Here is a 20,359-nt window from a genome sequence, read left to right as displayed (position 1 = left end):
ACACGTATACAATTTGGTTACTCAATATTTTGAAAAATGTATAACAGAACGACGATCGAAACAAATGTCAAAAAAACGACGATCTTTCGAACGCCACTCTTTCGAAGCAAACGTAAACAAGACGATTTGTTTTCTACATTTTTTTTCTATACTATAAAAATGCTGGAAGTCCCTCCCCACTCCTCAACGGTGTACATTTTCGTAGAAATACAGTGAGCATCATGGGTACAGTGAGAACAATCTGGGGCGAGTGTTTCCATACTTATGAACGGTAGTGTATATTCATTTAAAGAAAAAAACGGCAATTTCTCAAATAATGAATTGAAAAATCTGAAAAAATTCACGCAGAGTACCTTTCAGTAGTACTTTGATTTAACCAATTATGGGGCAGATCTGAGATAATCGAAAAAAAGTGGCCGAGTTGACGGAGAATCCTTCCTTTTCGGGTTAAATTCCGAAAATATCGATTTTTGGAAAAAAAGGTGGGAACCGAAGTTGTTCAGAATTTGATTATCAACAAGTTTGTTGCTATTCATTTATGCCATTAAGTTGAAAATAAACGAGATAATGGAAATATTTCGAATTTGTCGCTTTTTTCAGGTTTAATTCCAAAAATCTTGATCCTGGAAGAAAAACTGTAACAACTAGACTTGTAGAGAATCAAAATTGATACAACTTTTGTTCCGACGGGTTTTCTGTAAAATCAAAACCGGCCGAGTTATTTAAGAAAAACCATTTTAACTTAAAAAAACCATTTTTCGAATATACGCATGAGCATGATTTGGTCGCCATTTTGAATTTACACTCCCAGTGACCCCCCCGAGACAGCTGTGAAAAAAAAATTTTCGTAGAAATTATTTACAAATTAACCGGGGAATTTCGATATCAATTCTGACGATGACCCAAGAAATTAAAAGGTTGATCGAAACAGAAATCCGAAAAAATTAAATTTCCATTTCTTTGAATGAAAAAAGGCGTTTTCCCGAAAAATTTCTTAGGAACTGTCGACTCCAATTTTGACAAGGATTCGCCCTGTCAAGTATTTGCTGTGAATTACGAATCACCCTGCATAGCAAGTGCAGATTTGGCAGGATTCTTGTAAATGATATGTATAATTGCATAACAGAAATTTGCAGTATAAAACACTTACCATTGCAACGAACGATTCGTTCGTCGGCGCGTCAAATTTAACCTTTTTTCGGTTCAGCCGTGCGACGTAACTCATCCATTGTTGCACTCACAAGATTATTGTTGTTTGTAACAAATATATGTATACACACTGGCCGCGTGAAAATTTGCACGTGATTAGAACTTGTGACACGGCAAATTACCAAAACACTTGCGTTTGCTTCGTTCGCCGCGAAAAGTGAATGTGGACGGTACGCGAGGAAACGCAGAAGCAGAATTGGGCAGCAGAAATTACTTTCGTCATTTCATTACCCGTAAATTACAATTACTGTGAATAACTGTAATATTTAGTAACTAATTACAATTGCGGGAAATAATTATAAATTTTGATTTACCAATTACAGTTAGTATAAACAATTGTAATTTTATGATTATCAACTACAATTACTCGAAATAATTGTAATTTTTTTGTTGTCAATTAAAATTACTTGAAAAAATTGTAATTTTTTTGCTATTAATTACAATTACTTGGAACAATTGTAATTTTTCTGTTATCCATTACAATTAATGGAAATCATTATGTTTTTTTTTTTCAAATTTCAATTGTTTTTCATAATTTATTTAAGGGGGGGGGTACACCATGCAAGCAAAAAAAAATACTGCAACTTTGCGATTTTTTTGTGAAAAAACGGATTTATTTATGAACATGCGGTCTTGAATACATTAATATATAAGTCTTTGAGAACTTTAAAAAATTTTTTTATTGTCGAAAAATTTCAAAATGGCGTCGTGACAGTTGGATCCCCAAAGCCGCTCGGAAAAATGGGGTGCGAGATTTGGTGGAGTCGTGGATAGTCCTAGAACACACAAATTACAAAAAATTAGTTGTATATTATGTTTTCTTATCCACTACGTACCACTTTTTTGATATCTAGTCTCAAAAATTTTTTATGATTGTTTAAGTGACGATTTTTTTTTTTTTTCAATTTTTCGACCACGTTTTTGCGACTTCAAACGGTCAAAAAAAATTTTTCAGACTAGATATCAAAAAAGTGGTACGTAGTGGACAAGAAAACATAATATACAACTAATTTTTTGTAATTTGTGTGTTCTAGGACTATCCACGACTCCACCAAATCTCGCACCCCATTTTTCCGAGCGGCTTTGGGGATCCAACTGTCACGACGCCATTTTGAAATTTTTCGACAATAAAAAATTTTTTTAAAGTTCTCAAAGACTTATATATTAATGTATTCAAGACCGCATGTTCATAAATAAATCTGTTTTTTCAAAAAAAAATCGCAAAGTTGCAGTATTTTTTTTTGCTTGCATGGTGTACCCCCCCCTTAAACAAATTACCTTTGGAAACGTAATGTCGAATTCTCAACATAATTTCAAATTCCGAAAACATCGGGAACTTCATGGAGCTTACATATTCACATTGGCTGGTCAAGCAAATTATTTAAACAAATTAATTTTTCAAAGTAATGTGAAATCCTCGATTAGCTACCCAAAAAACTTTGGTAACCATAGCCCATTCACATATTGACTGTAAAAGACTCGTTCCGATCACACCATTTGAATACTCCAAAAACGGAGTAAATTTATTTGTCTATTTGTTATTATTTCACAGGAATAACGTTAGAGAAAAAAATTCAATTGGACCACATCGTGTGGTTTACAATTACTCAAAAGAATTTTAATAATGTCTGATTTAATTACAATCACTGAGGATAATTGAAATGATTTCTGATTAGATTCCAATCACTGAAAGTAATTTTGATAAACTTTGATTAAATTCGAATTACTCCATGTAATTTTAATGAAATCCAATTCAATTACAATTACTGGAAATAATTTCGATGGACTCTGAGTCAATTACAATTGTCAAAAGTAATTTCACTGAACTCCGATTCAATTATTATTACTGAAAATAATTTCAATGGAATTCGATGTCATTAAAAATTATCCTTAGTGATTTGTAATTGTTAATTTTTTATTACAATTTTGCCCAACACTGCGGCAGAAGTGACGGTCGCTCGGATAGTGGGGACAGTGGGGTGTGAGGGATAGTACTCGGAATCCGAAGAAGTTGATTCCTTCGAGAGTTCCAAATTTCTGTGAAATCTTATAGGATTGTGCCGGATTTGATGTACAACAGTAACACATACCCCGACTTTTCGTAGGTCGTATACGATGCAGAAACCAACCCAAAACTCGCTAGCGTATCCGTAGCGTATACCATCTACGAGAAGTCACGGTATGTAGTTTTATAACGATTTCCACCAAATGAGTAACATTCAGGTAGTTCGTCTAATGTAAAAAAAAATTTTGGTAGCATCATTCAGAACTAGGCGTAATTGACAAATGAAACGAAGCAAATAAAGTATGAAATCCTTATTTGTTCATAATTAAAAACAGAAAAAATTGACAAGCAAATTCTTCATCAGAATTTTAACAAGGATCGGCCCTGTAAAATATTTGCCACGAATCTTGAACCGTTGTATGCAGTAATTGTATGTATGTACAATGACATAGATTTTTTGCGGGATGTATTTCTAGTATTGTTAAACACATCCGGTTCAGAAACAATTTCACGTATGTATTAGGGTAATCTTTAAAACAGGCTCGGACGATTATCAACCGGCTCCCCCCCCCCCCAAATTTGCTATAAATAAATAAATAATGGTCTGTTCAAGAGTATAATTTTTTATCTCAACCCTAAACCCTCACGCCTATACTTGCGTGTTTCCTGCAATTTCGGTATTTATTTTACTGCCGCATCTAATCTTTCGGTCAATAATCTGTAAGTATGACAATTTTGCGGACATTGATGCTACTATTAGATGAGGATATCCGGAGCGTATATGGGGCATTCTATGTCAATTATTCGCCATTTACATCTGCCTTTTCGACGAACAGGAATTAAAGGATAGGTATTTTCGTTTTTGTTAATGATTTTCTATCAAATCGATGAAAAAAGGTAGATTTAAGTGGTGCGTACTCGATGTAGAATGCCCCAAAACCCTTCAATAAAATAAAAAAGAATAATTTTCTTTGCGGAACTACGACTCAAAACGAGAAAAGAAACAGTATGTTATTTTAATATCGGGTTTTGGAAAAGCCATCAGCATTTAAAAAAAAATTGTGCGATATTTTGATAAATTTATGGTGTTTGGATGGGTTGAGATAAACATCTAAAATATTTCAGAAAGACTGCTTTTGGCAGGTACAAGTGTAAAATTTTCAATAGAATAAAAATTGGTCGAGGTCACGGGTTGGTCGGTTTCGCATGGAATGCCCCGTTCACGTATAGTCGGGCTACGTGTGATTACGAATAGTTACCGCGATTGTGAACTGATATTACCATTTCCCAACGATGCCTTATAATATGCACGAATTTCGAAATCTAACGGTTATTCTGAGTGAGTTGTACATTTTTTCGTATCCACCTAAAAGCCCATGATCTCGTCGGCACTGCAGATTGTTGCTTTAGCAGAAACATAGGACGTGTGCGTATTACCATGTCGTTTTATCATCTGGTACCGCTTCGGTCGACTACAGCGCTTCTGGAGGTTCAACGTTGAACTAAATTACAGACTTCTCGTGCATCAGAACGGGCTCCTGTCACCTGAAAATCGCCCGCACAAATCGTGCCATATTTACAGCAAATTGACTGGTGCTATAGGTTTTCCCGGATTACGTGTGTGTTTTTGTACGTCGGTATCTCCCTGGCAAAAGTGAAAGAAATTCTGATATCGTACAAACGGTGAATATTCAACAAGTCGCTAGCCCGATCGGCCATGTTTGACGCGACGTGATTTTATTGAGTTCATCATTATTTTTATTAGACGTTATCAATGATCTTCGATAGTAGTGACTGAGATACAGACGTACAATTTTATTCAAGCTATCTTTTAAAAATTTTCCCAGTCAGATTCATACCCCCGTTTTATCAGGATTTGTGCGGGCGATTTCCCCGCTTCTGACGTCACGAAATATATATAGGACATGCCAGGTCAGCGGCACCTTAATATGTGTTTGGGATTGGTTTTCCGAATTAGGCGTTTGAATAAGTATTTGAGTGGATTTTTCTGTTTTTCTCGAGTTCTCCGGAGAATTTTTATTCGCTGGATTAGAATTTTGGTTGGAGATTTGTGACTGTTCGGGAGTTAGACTTGAGTTTCCCGACGCGTTCGTCTCCTCTAAATTTTCTAATTGTCCTTCAAATAATTGGTCGCCCTGCGTACTAACTTGTGATCTGAATCGTCGATCTGAAGGCGGAGTATGTACTACGGCTGGGCGTTTTTTATCGGTAGGAGGGTCTTCCTTTCCCATTTAATGTTGGGATTGCACAATCTTTTGTTAATAAGGTTTATTTTAATTTTTAGATCCCGTGTCGGAGAAAAAGGAGGTAGAAATCGTTGAAAGTTTGAACGGGAGGTATTCAGAAATAATTTTTGCCTTTTTCCTAATCTTTGCGTCTTCTTCGCTTATCGTTCTGGGTCGCGTTGGGGGCTCGAACAGCTTATTTCTTTCTTTTATTCGCTCTTCTGTATCTCCCGTGTGATAGCAAATATCTTCAAAAGTTCCGATGGTATGGTTAGAATTCTGCGGTTTATTGAGATAAGGCTCCTTTACAGAGTCCGGAATTTCGTGCGGATCGCTTAATATAATCGGCTGAGTATATTGTTCCCAAAGCTTCGCTACGGTTCCGCGTTTTCCTCCGTTTATTTCGTTCGATTTTGGAAGCATCCGTTATGAGAACAACGGGTATTTGTCAGAGGTTTCGATTGAAGGTTGAAATCTTGGTTCGACAGAGTATTTCGATGAAAACGAGGGATCTCAGTGATACAAGATCCCAGTGGTTGCGATATTGAAGAAATATTCGAATGGAAAATTTCCAGAGCGGATGGAAAAATTCTTGACTGACTCATTGATTTTTAGAATTTTGGCGAGTTAACGGGTATTAAAATTCAGGTTTGTTGAGTTATTTTATCAAATCGAGCGAGATTAGGATGATTTTCAGTTCGTGTCGGTAGTGCGCAAAGCTTCCGCCGTCCGTCGGTCGCTACTCGCGTCACAAAAAGTTTTTTGCGATTATAACGTTTGGTTTTCCCGGCCGATGCACCATGAAAAATTTTATATGTGACGTTGGAACGGTACCTGGTGGAAATTTTCAGATGTTAGACACCGGAATCATTCACACAGCTACAGTTAGACTCACATCAGTAGTTTGGGTCACCAATTACCGATAAAGTATTGAAATACACCGGACAACGGGCATTCTGTCGCTCTAATCGAAGGAGTAATTATTGGATAAAAGATTTAATTAATTAGCTTACCTCTTGAGAATACTCTGGATATGATGACTTGCAGCGTAGATTGGTGAGAGGATTTAACGGAATAACTGATTCTAATATATTTGGATACTTTGATTAACTTGGATTTATTTTATAAGTTCAATATTTCAAGTCACAAAAACGGAGTTACTTGGTGTAAGATCTTAAATTAATATGAAAATATGGAGCTGAAAGCTCGCTGGACTTTTGGGCAGAGTAACGTTGTAGGAAAAGTTTAAATGCAAAAGGCAAAAGGATTTTACCGCGAGACTGTACCGGAACAAGATGACGAATCTGGTGGTAGAAACCAAGAGGACGATTTGATGATCGGTCGCCGTTTTTATAGGGGTCGATCGTTGCGCAGAACGATCCCCTTCTTTAGATTTTGTCACCTTTTGCGCACCTCCCCCTTTTTCTAGGAATTCCAATTAGGGCACGACATCTTCGCCGCATGCACGCCTGTGATCTTAGTTCTTTAACTATTACTATATTGCAAGCTTTTACATATGGTATAACGCTGCGTTGGTGCGGTGGTGTAGGTGCGGGGTCGTTATTCTGTAATTTTCCATTCTGCGTGAGCTTTGTTGTTGGGGCGCAAGCCCCCCCTTGGCCCCTCGGCTACTGTGCTTCTTCCCCTCGTGGCGTACTTTCAGCAGCTATTTCCTAATATGGTAATCGCAGTGCGTATGCGCTAGTGGTGACTCATGTTTTATGTTAGTACCGTGTGCATTTTCGGGCTCACGATGCGCTGAATTCTAGTTCCTGTTTACTCCTTAATATTCTTACTATCCTGTTCGTTACAAAGTCTATATGTCATATTGGTTACTCGTCGTTTGTTAGTTTTATAGCGTGTATCTATATAAAATTGCATATGTATTATAATTGATTACTGTCGTTATTCACCTGGAGTAGAATAGCGATTGTTTAGGAGACATAGTTGCTATTTGCTTAACATTATTAGAATCGCGCTGCTTCAAATATTCTTAGGTGTTTGTATTATAATTATCTTAACAGATTTAGGGTATTTAACAATTTGATAATCCATGGTTTTAGAGCAGGTTTACATGAGTGCTTTTGTATATCTCTTCTGTAATTATTAATTCTTATATTGATATAAATCGGCTTGGAAGATTCTAGAAGGGTTTCTTTATATTTATTGGTTGCCTGTCATTGGGCGTTGCCACGTATGCATCTTTGAGTTTATTGCGAGTTGATTTACCTTCAATCGTTTCGTCGGTAAGTTTCCTTATGTGTTCTCTAGATGGAGCTCTGTATGGCTCCACATTGGAGATCTGCATTGCCTTCAAAACGTTGCGCGTGTTGCCTACAATACGGTGTTACGGAGAAGAGTATGATTCATGCTGGATAATTAGTATTTACGGTTTTGAAGGTCTTGCACTCTCTGGTTTTATGGATTATTGCAGCAGTGCTATCTTTACATTATATTGGTTACACATTTATCTATGGTTTTACAGTCTTCTATAAACCAGGCTATATAGTATAGCGTAAGTTGCTTACAGTATAGCTCTCAAATGCGAATGCACAAATGGCATTGTCGAGTGTTATATAATAATTGGATATAATCGTGTTAGTTAATTATAGTGTTAATATGATAGTGATATATAATAACGTATAATAATATTATAGCTCTTTGTAGTGCGAAGATCTCGTAACATGGTTTTTAAGCTTTGGTTAGTGAATGTCATAGTTATTTCCATCTACGGATATTCCAAATAATTAGACAGTTGTTTTAATTCCCTATAGTTACAAGATTCTCGTACTTCGAGTTTGGTTAGTTCATAAAAGTAATATGCAGTAATAATAGTCGATAAAACATACGGACGTTCCGGTCGGATGTTACACTGTGTTGGATTCATTGCTGCCAATTTTTTAGTTAGAGATTTGTTAAGAATCTGAGAAATACGGCGTGATTACCGGACCGCACAACCCCCACCCATTAATGAGACGCGAAAAGCGCGGCCTAGCCGCACGACTGGGGTTGGGGCCGAGTGAGTCTGTCCCGAGCGCACCGCCGTGAATGTGTGCGTCTCGTTAAATGTATTGTACGTCCCTTTAGAGTTTCTATATTCTGCATTATCTATATGTATTTATGTATACGTCTCCTAAAAAGCATGGTGTCAATAAAGAACCGCGCTGTTTTACCGGTCGCATAAAAATAAAAAGTACCGCCACCCGAGTTCTCTTTACCACCTAACCTCGATCTACGCCGCGTGGTTAGGAACAATTGCAAAATCTCTATTAGATTTTATTTGCGACGCATGGTATTGTGTATATTTATTTATTAAATGCAATGATAATCTACACGCGTTTCACAAATGCTTTTTTTTTCCTGGAGCGCTCAATGTTCGTAAATTTTGCGTATAACGCATGAGCGGACTCTAGTGACTGAATTAAGAACCTCAAAGCGTTCCAACAAGCACCAAGGCACAGTGTTCGACCGTGTAACACAGTGTCACACTGTGTCTCCTTGCTGGGAAGCTCCCTATGACATTCACTAACCAAAGCTTAAAAACCATGTTACGAGATCTTCACACCACAAAGAGCTATAATATTATTATACGTTATTATATATCACTATCATATTAACACCATAATTAACTAACACGATTATATCCAATTATTATATAGCACTCGACAATGCCATTTGTGCATTCGGAGCTGAGAGCTATACTATAAGCAACCTATGCTTTACCATATAGCCTGGAGTATAGAAGACTGTAAAACCATAGATAAATGTATAACCAACATAATGTAAAGATAGCACTGCTGCAATAACCCATAAAACCAGAGACTCCAAAACCGTCAAAACCGTGAATACTAATTATCCAGCATGAACTATACCTTCCTCCGTAATACCGTATTGTAGGCAACACGCGCAACGTTTTGAAGGCAATGCAGATCTCCAATGTGGAGCCATACAGAGCTTCACCTAGAGAATACATTAGGAAACTTACCGACGAAACGATCAAAGGTAAATCAACTCGCACTAAACCCAAAGATGCATACGTGGCAACGCCCAATGACAGGCAACCAACAAGTATAAAGAAAACGTTCTAGAAGCTTCCAAGCCGATTTATATCAATATAAGAATTAACAATTACAGAAGAGAATTATATACGAAAGCATACATGTAAACCTGCTCTAAAAACTACGAATTATCAAATTGTTAAATACCCTAAATCTGTTAAGATAGTTATAACGCAAACACCTAAGAATATTCGCAGCAGCGCGATCCTAATAATGTTAAGCAAATAGCAACTATGTCTCATAAACAATCGCTATTGTACTCCAGGTGAATAACGACAGTAATCAATTATAATACATATGCAATTTCATATATTTACACGCTATAGAACTAACAAAACGACAAGTAACCTATATGACAATCTTAATATATAAACTTTGTAACGAACAGGATAGTAAGAATATTTAAGAAGTAAACTATGACTAGACGGCATTAACGTACACCACGAAATATGGGTCACCACTAGCGCATGCGCACAGTGATTACCATATTAGGAAATAACTGCTAAGATCGGCCCGGGTCCTAACGCCCACAGGGAGGAAGAAGCACGATACCCGAGGGGCCAAGGGGGGCTTGCTGCCCCAACACCAAAGCCCACGCAGAATGGAAAATTACAGAGCAACGGCCCTGCACCTACACCACTGCACCAGCGCAGCGTTATACCATATGTAAAAGCTTGCAATATAGTAATAGTTAAAAAACTAAGATCACAGGCGTGCATGCGGCGAAGATGTCGTGCCCTAATTCTAATTCCTAGAAAAAGGGGGAAGGTGCGAAAAAGTTGACAAAATCTAAAGAAGGGGATCGTTCTGCGTAACGATCGACACCTATAGAAACGGCGACCGATCATCGGATCGTCCTCTTGGTTTCTACCACCAGATTCGTCAGCTTGTTCCGGTACAGTCACGCGGTAAAATCCTTTTGCCTTTTGCATTTAAACTTTTCCTACAACGTTACTCTGCCCAAAAATCCAGCGAGCTTTCAGCTCCACTTTGTCATATTAATTAAATATCTTACATTGAGTAACTCCGTTGTTTGTGACTCGAAATATTGAACTTATAACATAAATTCAAGTTAATCAAAGTATCCAAATATATTAAAATCAGTCATTCCGTTAAATCCTCTCACCAATCTACGCTGCAAGTCACCATATCCAGATTATTCTCAAAAGGTAAGCCAATTAATTAAATCTTTCATCCAACAATTACTCCTTCCTCAGTTCATTCGATTAGAGCGACAGAATGTCCGTTGTCCGGTGTATTTCAATACTTTATCGGTAATTTATGACCCAAACTACTGATGTGAGTCTAGCTGTAGCTGTGTGTCCGATTCCAGTGTCGAACATCTGGAAATTTCCACCAGGTACCGTTCGGCGTCACAATGGGTATGTTCCGATATACACTGCGAGCACTGTAAGTTGTGTCGTCAATTTAGTATACTGCGAAGCCGTTCCTTCATAGTTAGCTATACTGGTTACTGCTTAAAACGGAACGCAGTACAGTATACTGTGATCGACATTTTTTGGCGTTACTTTCATTTCATACATAATATTTGTTTCACATTGCAATAAACACAATTTATTCAAATTTTCCATTTTTGTTTTTAACGGCCGGTATTTTTAAATGACAATATTCAATAATAATAATTATCAATAGTGGAAGCTGTTAAATTTCTGAACGCTGTTGATCACGTGATCAAAGCACTGAGAGCACCTTACCTCGAAAGCACCAGTGTTCACAGTAGAAAAATGGCGACGATTTATGACGTCATATATTTCCCTAGGATACTGCGACTGTATACTGTCCGTCTATTGGGAAATCTGCCGGGGGCGTGGCTTCTCCTTGCGGCAGAAGCAGTAACTATTCTAAAACGCATTTTTAAATCAGCTTTCGTGTTCTTATGTGAAAGCGTGTATTTATCTACAGTTATTAAACTCGAATTTTCAAAAAAAATTCAATAAAATATGAAAATTTCAATACAAGAAATTTGTGAGTTTGCAAATACTCAGCCTAGTCATAAAAATTTTATTGGTGGTGAAGATATACTTGATGCGGGACATCTAATGAAATGTGGCCTACAGCAATCAGATACTAGTTGTGATAATGAGTATAAAATAATTGCATTCTGTCTCCAAACTTCTCGTTTAAAAGATCCACCGCATGAAATTGTGGGTGCAATATCGCAACATTGGCTGCAATGAAAAATAAAATTTAATGTTTATTGTTTTTTATTTTTTCTGACAAATATTACACGACAAAAAATTTCATTTCATATTGATGATAAACAAATAATTATGAAATGAAATTCTATAGGTAATTACTTACATGTTGGTATGAAGTCATTTTTGGTGAAATGTAATAAAAACACTTTTTTTGACTGTGTAACCTCATTCCCAATTTTCAATGCTTTTATCCAAGCTAATCGACGATCAATTACTTCATCTTCACCAAATTTATTTTTGATTACTACAAAACTAGAATTTGCCGAAGGAAAAGTGTAAAATCGAACTGTATTGTTCTTACTAGACTTGCTATTACACCCATACACGCAGCAGAAAGTTTTATTTTTATTTTCTCGTGGTGGAAACTCCATGATTAAATTTTTTGATCAAATATTGAAATTTAAGATGTTTTTAAGTAATAACTAAGCTTATAGATAATAATTGATTACTTAATATTTAAAAAAAAGTTTAACACTTTTAAACTACTTTTCTCACATATTATATTTGATATCAGCAGTTTAAGCTTGACCTGCATAGAGTAGTTTATATTTGATCCGTCAGGTAGCGTATCTGAGTGGATGATTTCCCAATAACGGAACGAATTTCTCCCCAGTAAGAGCACTGAACAGTGCTCGCCACTGGTATATCGGAACATACCCAATATTTACGATCTTTTCGACCTCTGCGATGCTAGTGGCAGAGCGGAGAACTAATTGAAGGACGGGTTTTTGAGGACGCCGTTACTACTTATTCTCTTATGCTGTGTCCACTCCTTTACTGTAGTCTCCATGCAGTAGAGATTAGTAGAGATCAGTGGTCCGTGCCGTCCAATTGTCAAATTTATTCCAAGAAATACCGATGTTTAAACAGTAATCAGCTTAAATGCCGCTTCCAGCTGCCTTGGCGGCTCGTCTTGCTAAGCGAGGTCTTATTTCTGGAAGTGAAAAAAATGGTAAGCGTCAAAAATCTTCAGTCATCGTAACCTTATCCAACTTCACCGAACTTAACCTAGCTTAAGCTATAACTTCCATGTAAACTTTTGGAACAAATGTGAAGAAATAAAATTTTGCAGAATCTGTAAAAAAGGATCCGAAGAAGAAGATTCACGAGGAGATCATTGCCGAGGACTACGACAACGCAAAGGATGATATTAATCAAATAGATATATCTCAAAAGTTTATGGTAAAGATCAGAGCCAACTATGAGGATACCCAGATAGCACTGTGTTCCTGTGCAAGAAGCGATAGTTATACGTTGTGCTTGTATTCAAAGCACCTTGGGCACACCAGTTCAAAGGAGAAATTTTTTATAGCACAAATATATTGGCTTGAGTCAGCATGATGCTGTCCAATTACTATCAATCTCAATTTCTAAAAGCATGTAATGATACTTGATCTCTTGCAATATTATTCATCAAGAACAAAGGCTGGTATTCGATCAAGCAGGAACGGATACCCTTTCCTCACAAAAAATGGAACTTTGCTATCTGGGTATTTCAGTTATGTGCAAAATAGCATAGAACCATTCCTATTAAGGTAAACATATAGTAGTTCATATCAAACGCAACAATTCTTTGAATGATCAATACCAATTTGATTTCGATTATCAATTTTATGCTACGAATGGATGTAAGTCTCTGAATCAAAACAAAGGCTACTATACAATTTGTTTGGCTACCTATCAATGGTAAATGGAGTGTTGTTTTCAAGCGCAGTGTTTTCTTCTGCGGCTCATATCCCAGTTGTTCAATAAGAGAAGATTAATTAACCTTTTAATGGTCGGAGTGGTCGATATATGGGCCAACCACGGGACTCATAATATTTGATGTTCTTTCAGGGAATATATATTATGTGTTGAATATGGGAAAAAGTAATATCAAAATTCCTGGAAGCATACTTGACCTTGAAAATTGCTATTTCAATGTCAGTTCTTTTTTTTTACTATTTTGGCCCAAAAGGGTTTATTTTTGGTTTGGGTTTACCTGCTTTGAGGCCAAAATAACAGCAAAAAAAATTTGACCTTGAAATGGCAGTTATGAAGGTCAAGGGTACCACCAGGATTCTTTTATCGATTTTCCCTGTATCCAGGAGATCAAATTACGTAGGAAAATATTTTCAAACCTTCGTGCCAAATTTTTTGCATTTGACTTTACTGTGCTGGTGGGGCCGTTCGATATATCAAAAAGCAGTCAGGTTACGGGCTCCACATAGAAAATTCATTGAATTTATTTATACATTTCACGTCTAATAAAAGGTCGATTTAAAAAGTTTAAACCATTATACTCATATTTCTACTCAATCTCGGTGTAGTACTTAAAAACGCTATTTAAGGGAGCTTTCCAGTGTGACAGCCCGAAAAATCGTTGTTTTTCGCGATTTTTTTTTTTAAAGAAAAAATAATCTAATCGGTCTGGTTTTTTTTTTGTATATTAATTGGGTATTGAAGAATACAAAACAATTTTTTAAAGATCGATTTATTTATTAATTAATATCTATAAAAATGTGGAAACAATTGTTGCAGAAAATGCACTTGGATGTGGTGTCCACGTTGGGGGTCACAATTTTGATCTGAAACAAAAAACACAAAAAGATTATTGATCGGTATATAATTGGCTTTCGTGCTATGGAGGCTTTTTTCTTTTTTTTTTTTTTTGCAAAAATGGCGCCGGTTTGAACAAAAAGTATCGATTTTAGCATTTTTTTTGGCAGTTTTTTTTACAAAAAAATAGGAAGATGTCAAAAAAAAAAAAAAAGCTTCCATAGCACGATAAACAATGACGTTAAGAATATTGTGTAAAAAATTCAACTCGATAGCTTTAAAACTCTGCCCTCCAAGTTGGACACCGTTTTGAAAAATGCTGTTTCGAGAAAAACGCGTTCAAAGTTTCAAGTGAGGAAATTTTAGGTAAATCGTTTACTTACGGTCAATCAGCGATGCCAGGTCCATACAATATCCCTTCTGCTTCTTCGAAAAGATCGTGCTCAATGGATTGTTCAGTCCGACGAGCTGTCCTCGCCTCTTTGCTATCCAGGGACGCCCGGCGGTTTGCTTGGATGATGCGCGCATTCTTGTACTTAGCGGCGAAATCTGCGGCGCTCGGCCCTATCGTGCATCCCATCGTCTTCAAAATTTTTAAAATTGGGTCGTAACCTTCATTGAAGGTGCACACAGCACACTGCGTAGCGATTTCTACTATCTGCTTGCCGCAGAATACGTGCTTTGTGGCTAGTTGCCACACACAGTGATTGATTGATTTTCAAGAATTTAGCACGCCATCCGCTTTTTTTTTGAAAATTGAGTGCGACAAAAAAATAAGTCGCGCGACTAATTTACGGCTAATTAACGGCAAATTATGCAATAGTCCGAATTCACATTTTCGACAATTGGCGAGCCAAGTTCATGTACGTGCAGGTAGGAACGAGACAACAGAAATAACAGTCGCACGGGCAGACGGCCGACGCGGCAGCTGTAGCGCTCCGTTGCCTTCTTCCAAAAAATGCTGTACAGTAACCGAAATAATCTGAATTTCGGCATGAAAATTTCAGGGAATATTCGGAAGAGTGTATACTATTCGATAAAGCAAAAAAAAAAAAATCGATTTTTTGAAAATTTCACACTGGAAAGCTCCCTTAAGTTGGAGTTCCATTTCACAAGAACTTTCTTGATCTGAAATTCGTTGTAGTAAAAAATTTTTTTTCAATTTTACATTAACATGTCTGTCTCAATATTTTTTGCTTCCGATAATAGCTACTGAGCAATAAATGATTCCACTTTTCCACTTGGGCTATATATTGTGCATATTTTGAGTCTTTTTAGTATTGATAATAAATTTTTTCAGAAAAACCAAAACACATTAAAACGAAAATATAACCTGGACAGCGTTTTTTTGTTACAAAATTGAGGATGAGTAGAGACGTGAGTATACCGGCTAAAAAGTGTGTGAAATTAGCAACTAGAACCACTTTAAACAATTGAAGTTTACGCCATAAACAACTGAGATATGAGCCGCAAAGAAATAGACTGTACGCCAAAACAGTATCTGTTTTCTCTGCTAGACAGTCAACTGAATCGAAAAGTGGCCTTGAGTTTGATTCAGAGACTTACATCAACAACTTGTACAAAATACCTGCTGAACCATAAAGGTGGATATAGTTTGTTCAGAAAAATGGTCTGCTCGAAGCAAAATCTTACATATGTAGAATATTAGAATATTTGAATTTTTTTTACTCAATATTTATCTATGCAGCAAAGATTAATTCCAAAACTCGAGTAGTGGCTTGGGACACTGCCCTCCCCTTCAATCGTTGTCACTTGTTCAAGGATGCACGTGGCCCCCACCTAAGACTGGGCCTGGTAAAGATAACAATAACAAAAGTGATTGACTAACAATATTTTTACGAGTAGACAATATCCGTTAATGTAGAATAAGATTGTTGTTTTATAGGGCTATAGCAGCTGCCCAAACAAGTACAACATCTATCACGAATGCAACAGTAAATGCAAAGAATTATGGGGATCAGGACGACTGCAGCCTACAGAAAAGTACATTAAACGACAAATAAGATTGTTACTAAAGTATCCATTACCTGATACTTGGAAAGCTGTATTCGATCCAGGATCGTAAGTATCAACCTCTCGTTTTTTTCGTCATTCACATTTTTTCTTTTTTTCTTTCATCAAATGCCGAATACCAACATTGTACCTTCCGATTTGCCACTTCGATTGCTACATTTGAAGGCATCGATATAATCAAGGTCCAAGTCGATTTAGGCCATCTCCCCGGTGATCAACTCAATGAAAAAGCGCCAGAACTAGATTAGGTTTGTTTTTCAAAGATTTACCCAAATGTTGCAGAATTTTTTATAGATTCAAATGCACATTGCATTGGCTTGCAAATGGTGAGTGTGCGTCTTTCTATAAAAGCTTTAAAAAATATCAAATGCTCAAGCGCTGTGCTTCAGTAAATGACATTTGCTTTGGAAATGTTAGAAATAAAACCACATTTGTTCTAGGAAAGCTGCTAAAATTCAGAAAAAAACCATGAGCATTCCTACAGAATACTTATGGACAACTTACTAAGGAATAACTACAGCCTTTTTAAATAGTTCTCGTGGTTCTTGGAAATACAATAGTCAATTGAGACCTTCCTCCATCCATGCTTGTTTCATCAATTAATTACATTTTCAATAATTCATGTACTTTCAATCATTCCCACCAGTGGACAACACTATTACTGGGAGTGGTCATCAGATTTGGTGTCATGGTATCCACCAGGACATCCTAAGTGCCAGATATCACAGCCAGCCTCACAATTACGTGAGGAATTGCACTTAAAAGCAGCTGATCAAGATGATAACTTGTCCAGTGACGAAAGCACCAGTGACCAAGAGCCCATGGAGGTGTGCATATCCTGAAATACCTAAAAGAAAAGAATCAATTGATGCAATCAATGAAACGTATCTTATTTCAATCTTCGAAAGCAATATCAAGTTTAAAATTCTTAACCCTCAATCTGTGCATTATTTTGTTTATGCTGAAAATTAACTGCACATTTTGTGTATGTTAATATGAGTCGAAAAATCGCAAATATTTAGGATTATAGATTCAAGTTTATTATGCGACTCAATTTCATTCCCATAAAAACAAAATCGTATTATAGGGTCAATCCTAGACCGTAGCGCTGGTAACAAGTCACTTTTTCTATGCAATCCTACAATATTCTACCAAACTTCATTTGAGCTGTATATTATTTGTATTTTGATTTTATACTGTAATTAACGAGTCGGCGATGTTCATACCAAAAGTTTTGATACTCTTTTACTGGTGATAAGTATTGAAGTTTGACGTGCAATTATAAGTAATTGTAATAGTGAACACATATCCCTCATAAATTTTATAATATACAGCTCATCATGATAATTAATGAGAATTGTATAAACGCATGGGAATTTTGACAAATTATAAACTACAATATTTTTTGTGATATGATAAGGATACAAAGAAAAAAAAACACTTTTGCTCACCGTAACAAAGACTCAAGCATAATGAGTCCAATTTAATAGATGGCATATTCTGTGCATTTGAAAAAATTAGTAAGAAGCCCGTACGAAAACTAATCAACGCAAGGTGAAAGCTTCCAATTGGAAATTCCATTTTATCGAAAAGTTGACGTTTAAAGTATCATGTCTAGGAAAAAACGTCCATTCATTACAAAAACTATAAATATTGATCATGTAGAAGTACTTGAAAGTAACGGTAAGAACTCTTTTCAGCTATAATGAACATGCAGTAAATCTTGTGAATCAGTTTCTATTCAATTTTGCAAATGAATAAATCATGACTTCAGTTTTTCAAGAGACATTACCAGCTGCCAGCCTCTAGATCGAGAAGAATCAGTAGACAAGTTGTTCTTGAAAATCAAAAATTGAAATTTGACTGCTACTGCACAGTATTGATAAACGTATGATATATATACTTAATTTAATGCAACCATGATTTACAGATAGATGAAGCAGAAGCAAAACGGGAACAAAAACTTGAAATTATAGACAGATACATGGGTTTTGACAACCGACGTGTTCAGAGACATGAAAGCGCTAAAGAGAAGAAGGATCGATCTTTAGATCCCATGGATCCAGCATCTTACAGTGATATCCCAAGGTCGTTATATAATTATCTTTATTCTAATTAAATATCTTTATATTATTATAATTTTTTCAAGGCATTCAAATCATTGGCATCTGCTGTGTGTGGATTTGATACGTGATCATTTTCAAACATGCTATTTTTGCAGAGGAAAATGGTCAGATGGATTGGCCAGACACAATGAAGCTAAAACAGGAGCAGATACAACGGCGTCAGGACCACTTTATCAAATGCGGCCATATCCAAGTCCAGGCGCAGTGCTTCGTTCCAATAAAGTCACCAAACTAGAGTCAGAAAGCTTGAATAAACCGAAAGTTTTTTTTCCGGAAAAATCGGAGTGAAAAGAATATCTCGACATCTGTTGTACCTCTAATTTGCAATTTTACTGCAAAACGTAAATAATGATGAAGAATTGTCGAATTTTCAAAATAATTAATAAATTGATTAATTTTCAGTGTGATTTTGCTTGTTATTAATCTAAACACCTCCTGGTTCATAAAAAAATTCATCGTAATGAAATTATGTAAGAAAAAAAAGTTTGCCACTCACCGATAAGTAACTTTTCGCCAAGCGTCTGGTAAAATATCGACTGTACAAATAGTATACATTATCACAAAAAATTTCGATTGAATTTAATTGACACATTACTTTTTTCTTATTATTATTATTATTATTATTAACCAAGTTACATTGTAATAATACGATACACAGTGCTGTATTTTGTAGAGATTCTCTGCGTCTGTACATAGACTGATCACTAAAAAATAAAAATTCAACTTAAAAATAACTTAATCCGAAAATATAACGAAATCACTATAAAAATTATTTAGTAAATCTGTGAAAGGCATTATTATTACACACCAGTATTCCTGAAATAATTCTGGATAATTGTTTTATACCTCTTGGTTTTATGTTTTTCATAAATTTTTCGTAATTGTTGAAATTTAGTCTGGCAATATACTCATGACTTCTTCCAATTTTTTTTTACTCTGGGTAATCTGAGCATTTTATTTTTAGTGATTGCAGTGTTGTCTGAGTGTTCTTGACTATGGTTTTGATAATTATGGGAGATAGCATCAAGCATGTATATCTTGTAAAGTTCTAGATGTTTTTTCCCTGCCAGTAAACCATGCATCAACCTGAGAATGCTGTTGTGTACACTTTCGATTAGGCTCATTATTGTTTTATTGGCTGATCCCCAAGCTAATATCCCATAAGGAACAACACTAACAATAAAATATATTCCATACACAATCATTTTGAAATTGTTAGGTGCTATCAGTTTGCCAGTTCTTGAAAATACGTATAGAAGGTATTTAGTGTAGTTTACTTTCTTTATAATCTCTAAATTCCATCTCAGATGGCAGTCAATGCAAACACCTAAAAATTTAGTTGAAGAGAGCTGCTACATTTTTCCACCATCAATTTCTGATTCAAAATTGACTGGTATGCTATCTTTGCAACAGCCAAAAGTAGCACAAACTGTCTTGCTCACATTCAAGGATAGTCTATTGTGATAAAGCCAGTTGATGTAATATCTGAGCATATAATCACAGTATTACCGGCGTATTAAAAAATAAAACATTTCTCAATACTTTCCTCAAAATATATATGTCACTAATATAAATAATAGTGGTCCCAAAACTATCCCTTGTCCTACCCCTGTTTAGATTTTCAAAAATGTATGTTTCATACTATTGAATTTAACTAATTGCCTTCCATTTTGCAAATAACTGGTAAATACTTTTAGTGATAGACCTCTTATGCTAAACAATTCAAGCTTTACAATGAGTTTTCCATGATTCACCATGTTCAAAAGCTTTAGTTAAATCTAAAAACACTGCTGCAGTTGGTTTACTTTGGTCTAAATTTTCGTAACTAATTTCAGTTACATTAGCTATTTTTTAGCATATTTAGCTTTTGCATCTTTTGCTGCAAATCCCTTCCTAAAACTAAACTGCAAATTTGAAAGGATTT

The 20,359-nt window shown here is 35.9% G+C and overlaps 1 protein-coding gene and 1 long non-coding RNA gene across 3 annotated transcripts; one reads left to right on the top strand and one right to left on the bottom strand.

Moving 5' to 3' along the window:
- Nucleotides 1-1,823: 1,823 nt before the first annotated feature.
- LOC124308986 (uncharacterized) lies at nucleotides 1,824-20,052 on the bottom strand. Its single transcript, XR_006909156.1, has 4 exons — nucleotides 20,043-20,052; nucleotides 6,622-6,633; nucleotides 4,675-4,676; nucleotides 1,824-1,985 (listed from the first exon to the last, which is right to left on the bottom strand). It is a non-coding gene; the product is annotated as an uncharacterized LOC124308986 (long non-coding RNA).
- Nucleotides 12,499-18,842, top strand: LOC124308980 (polyglutamine-binding protein 1). Of its 2 annotated transcripts, none has more exons than XM_046772183.1 (6): nucleotides 12,499-12,689; nucleotides 12,810-12,919; nucleotides 16,182-16,357; nucleotides 16,956-17,136; nucleotides 18,240-18,397; nucleotides 18,531-18,842. In XM_046772183.1, the coding sequence occupies exons 1-6, from the start codon at nucleotides 12,620-12,622 to the stop codon at nucleotides 18,721-18,723; spliced, it is 888 nt and encodes a 295-aa protein (XP_046628139.1). In that variant the 5' UTR covers nucleotides 12,499-12,619; the 3' UTR covers nucleotides 18,724-18,842. The 2 variants fall into 2 exon arrangements, with proteins under 2 accessions (XP_046628139.1, XP_046628138.1); XM_046772182.1 differs by lacking the exons at nucleotides 12,499-12,689; nucleotides 12,810-12,919 and adding exons at nucleotides 15,613-15,879; nucleotides 15,984-16,090.
- Nucleotides 20,053-20,359: the final 307 nt, after the last annotated feature.

Source organism: Neodiprion virginianus, chromosome 7 (assembly GCF_021901495.1).
Source record: "Neodiprion virginianus isolate iyNeoVirg1 chromosome 7, iyNeoVirg1.1, whole genome shotgun sequence".
Lineage (NCBI taxonomy): Eukaryota > Metazoa > Arthropoda > Insecta > Hymenoptera > Diprionidae > Neodiprion > Neodiprion virginianus.
This window is presented reverse-complemented; position numbering and strand designations above follow the sequence as displayed.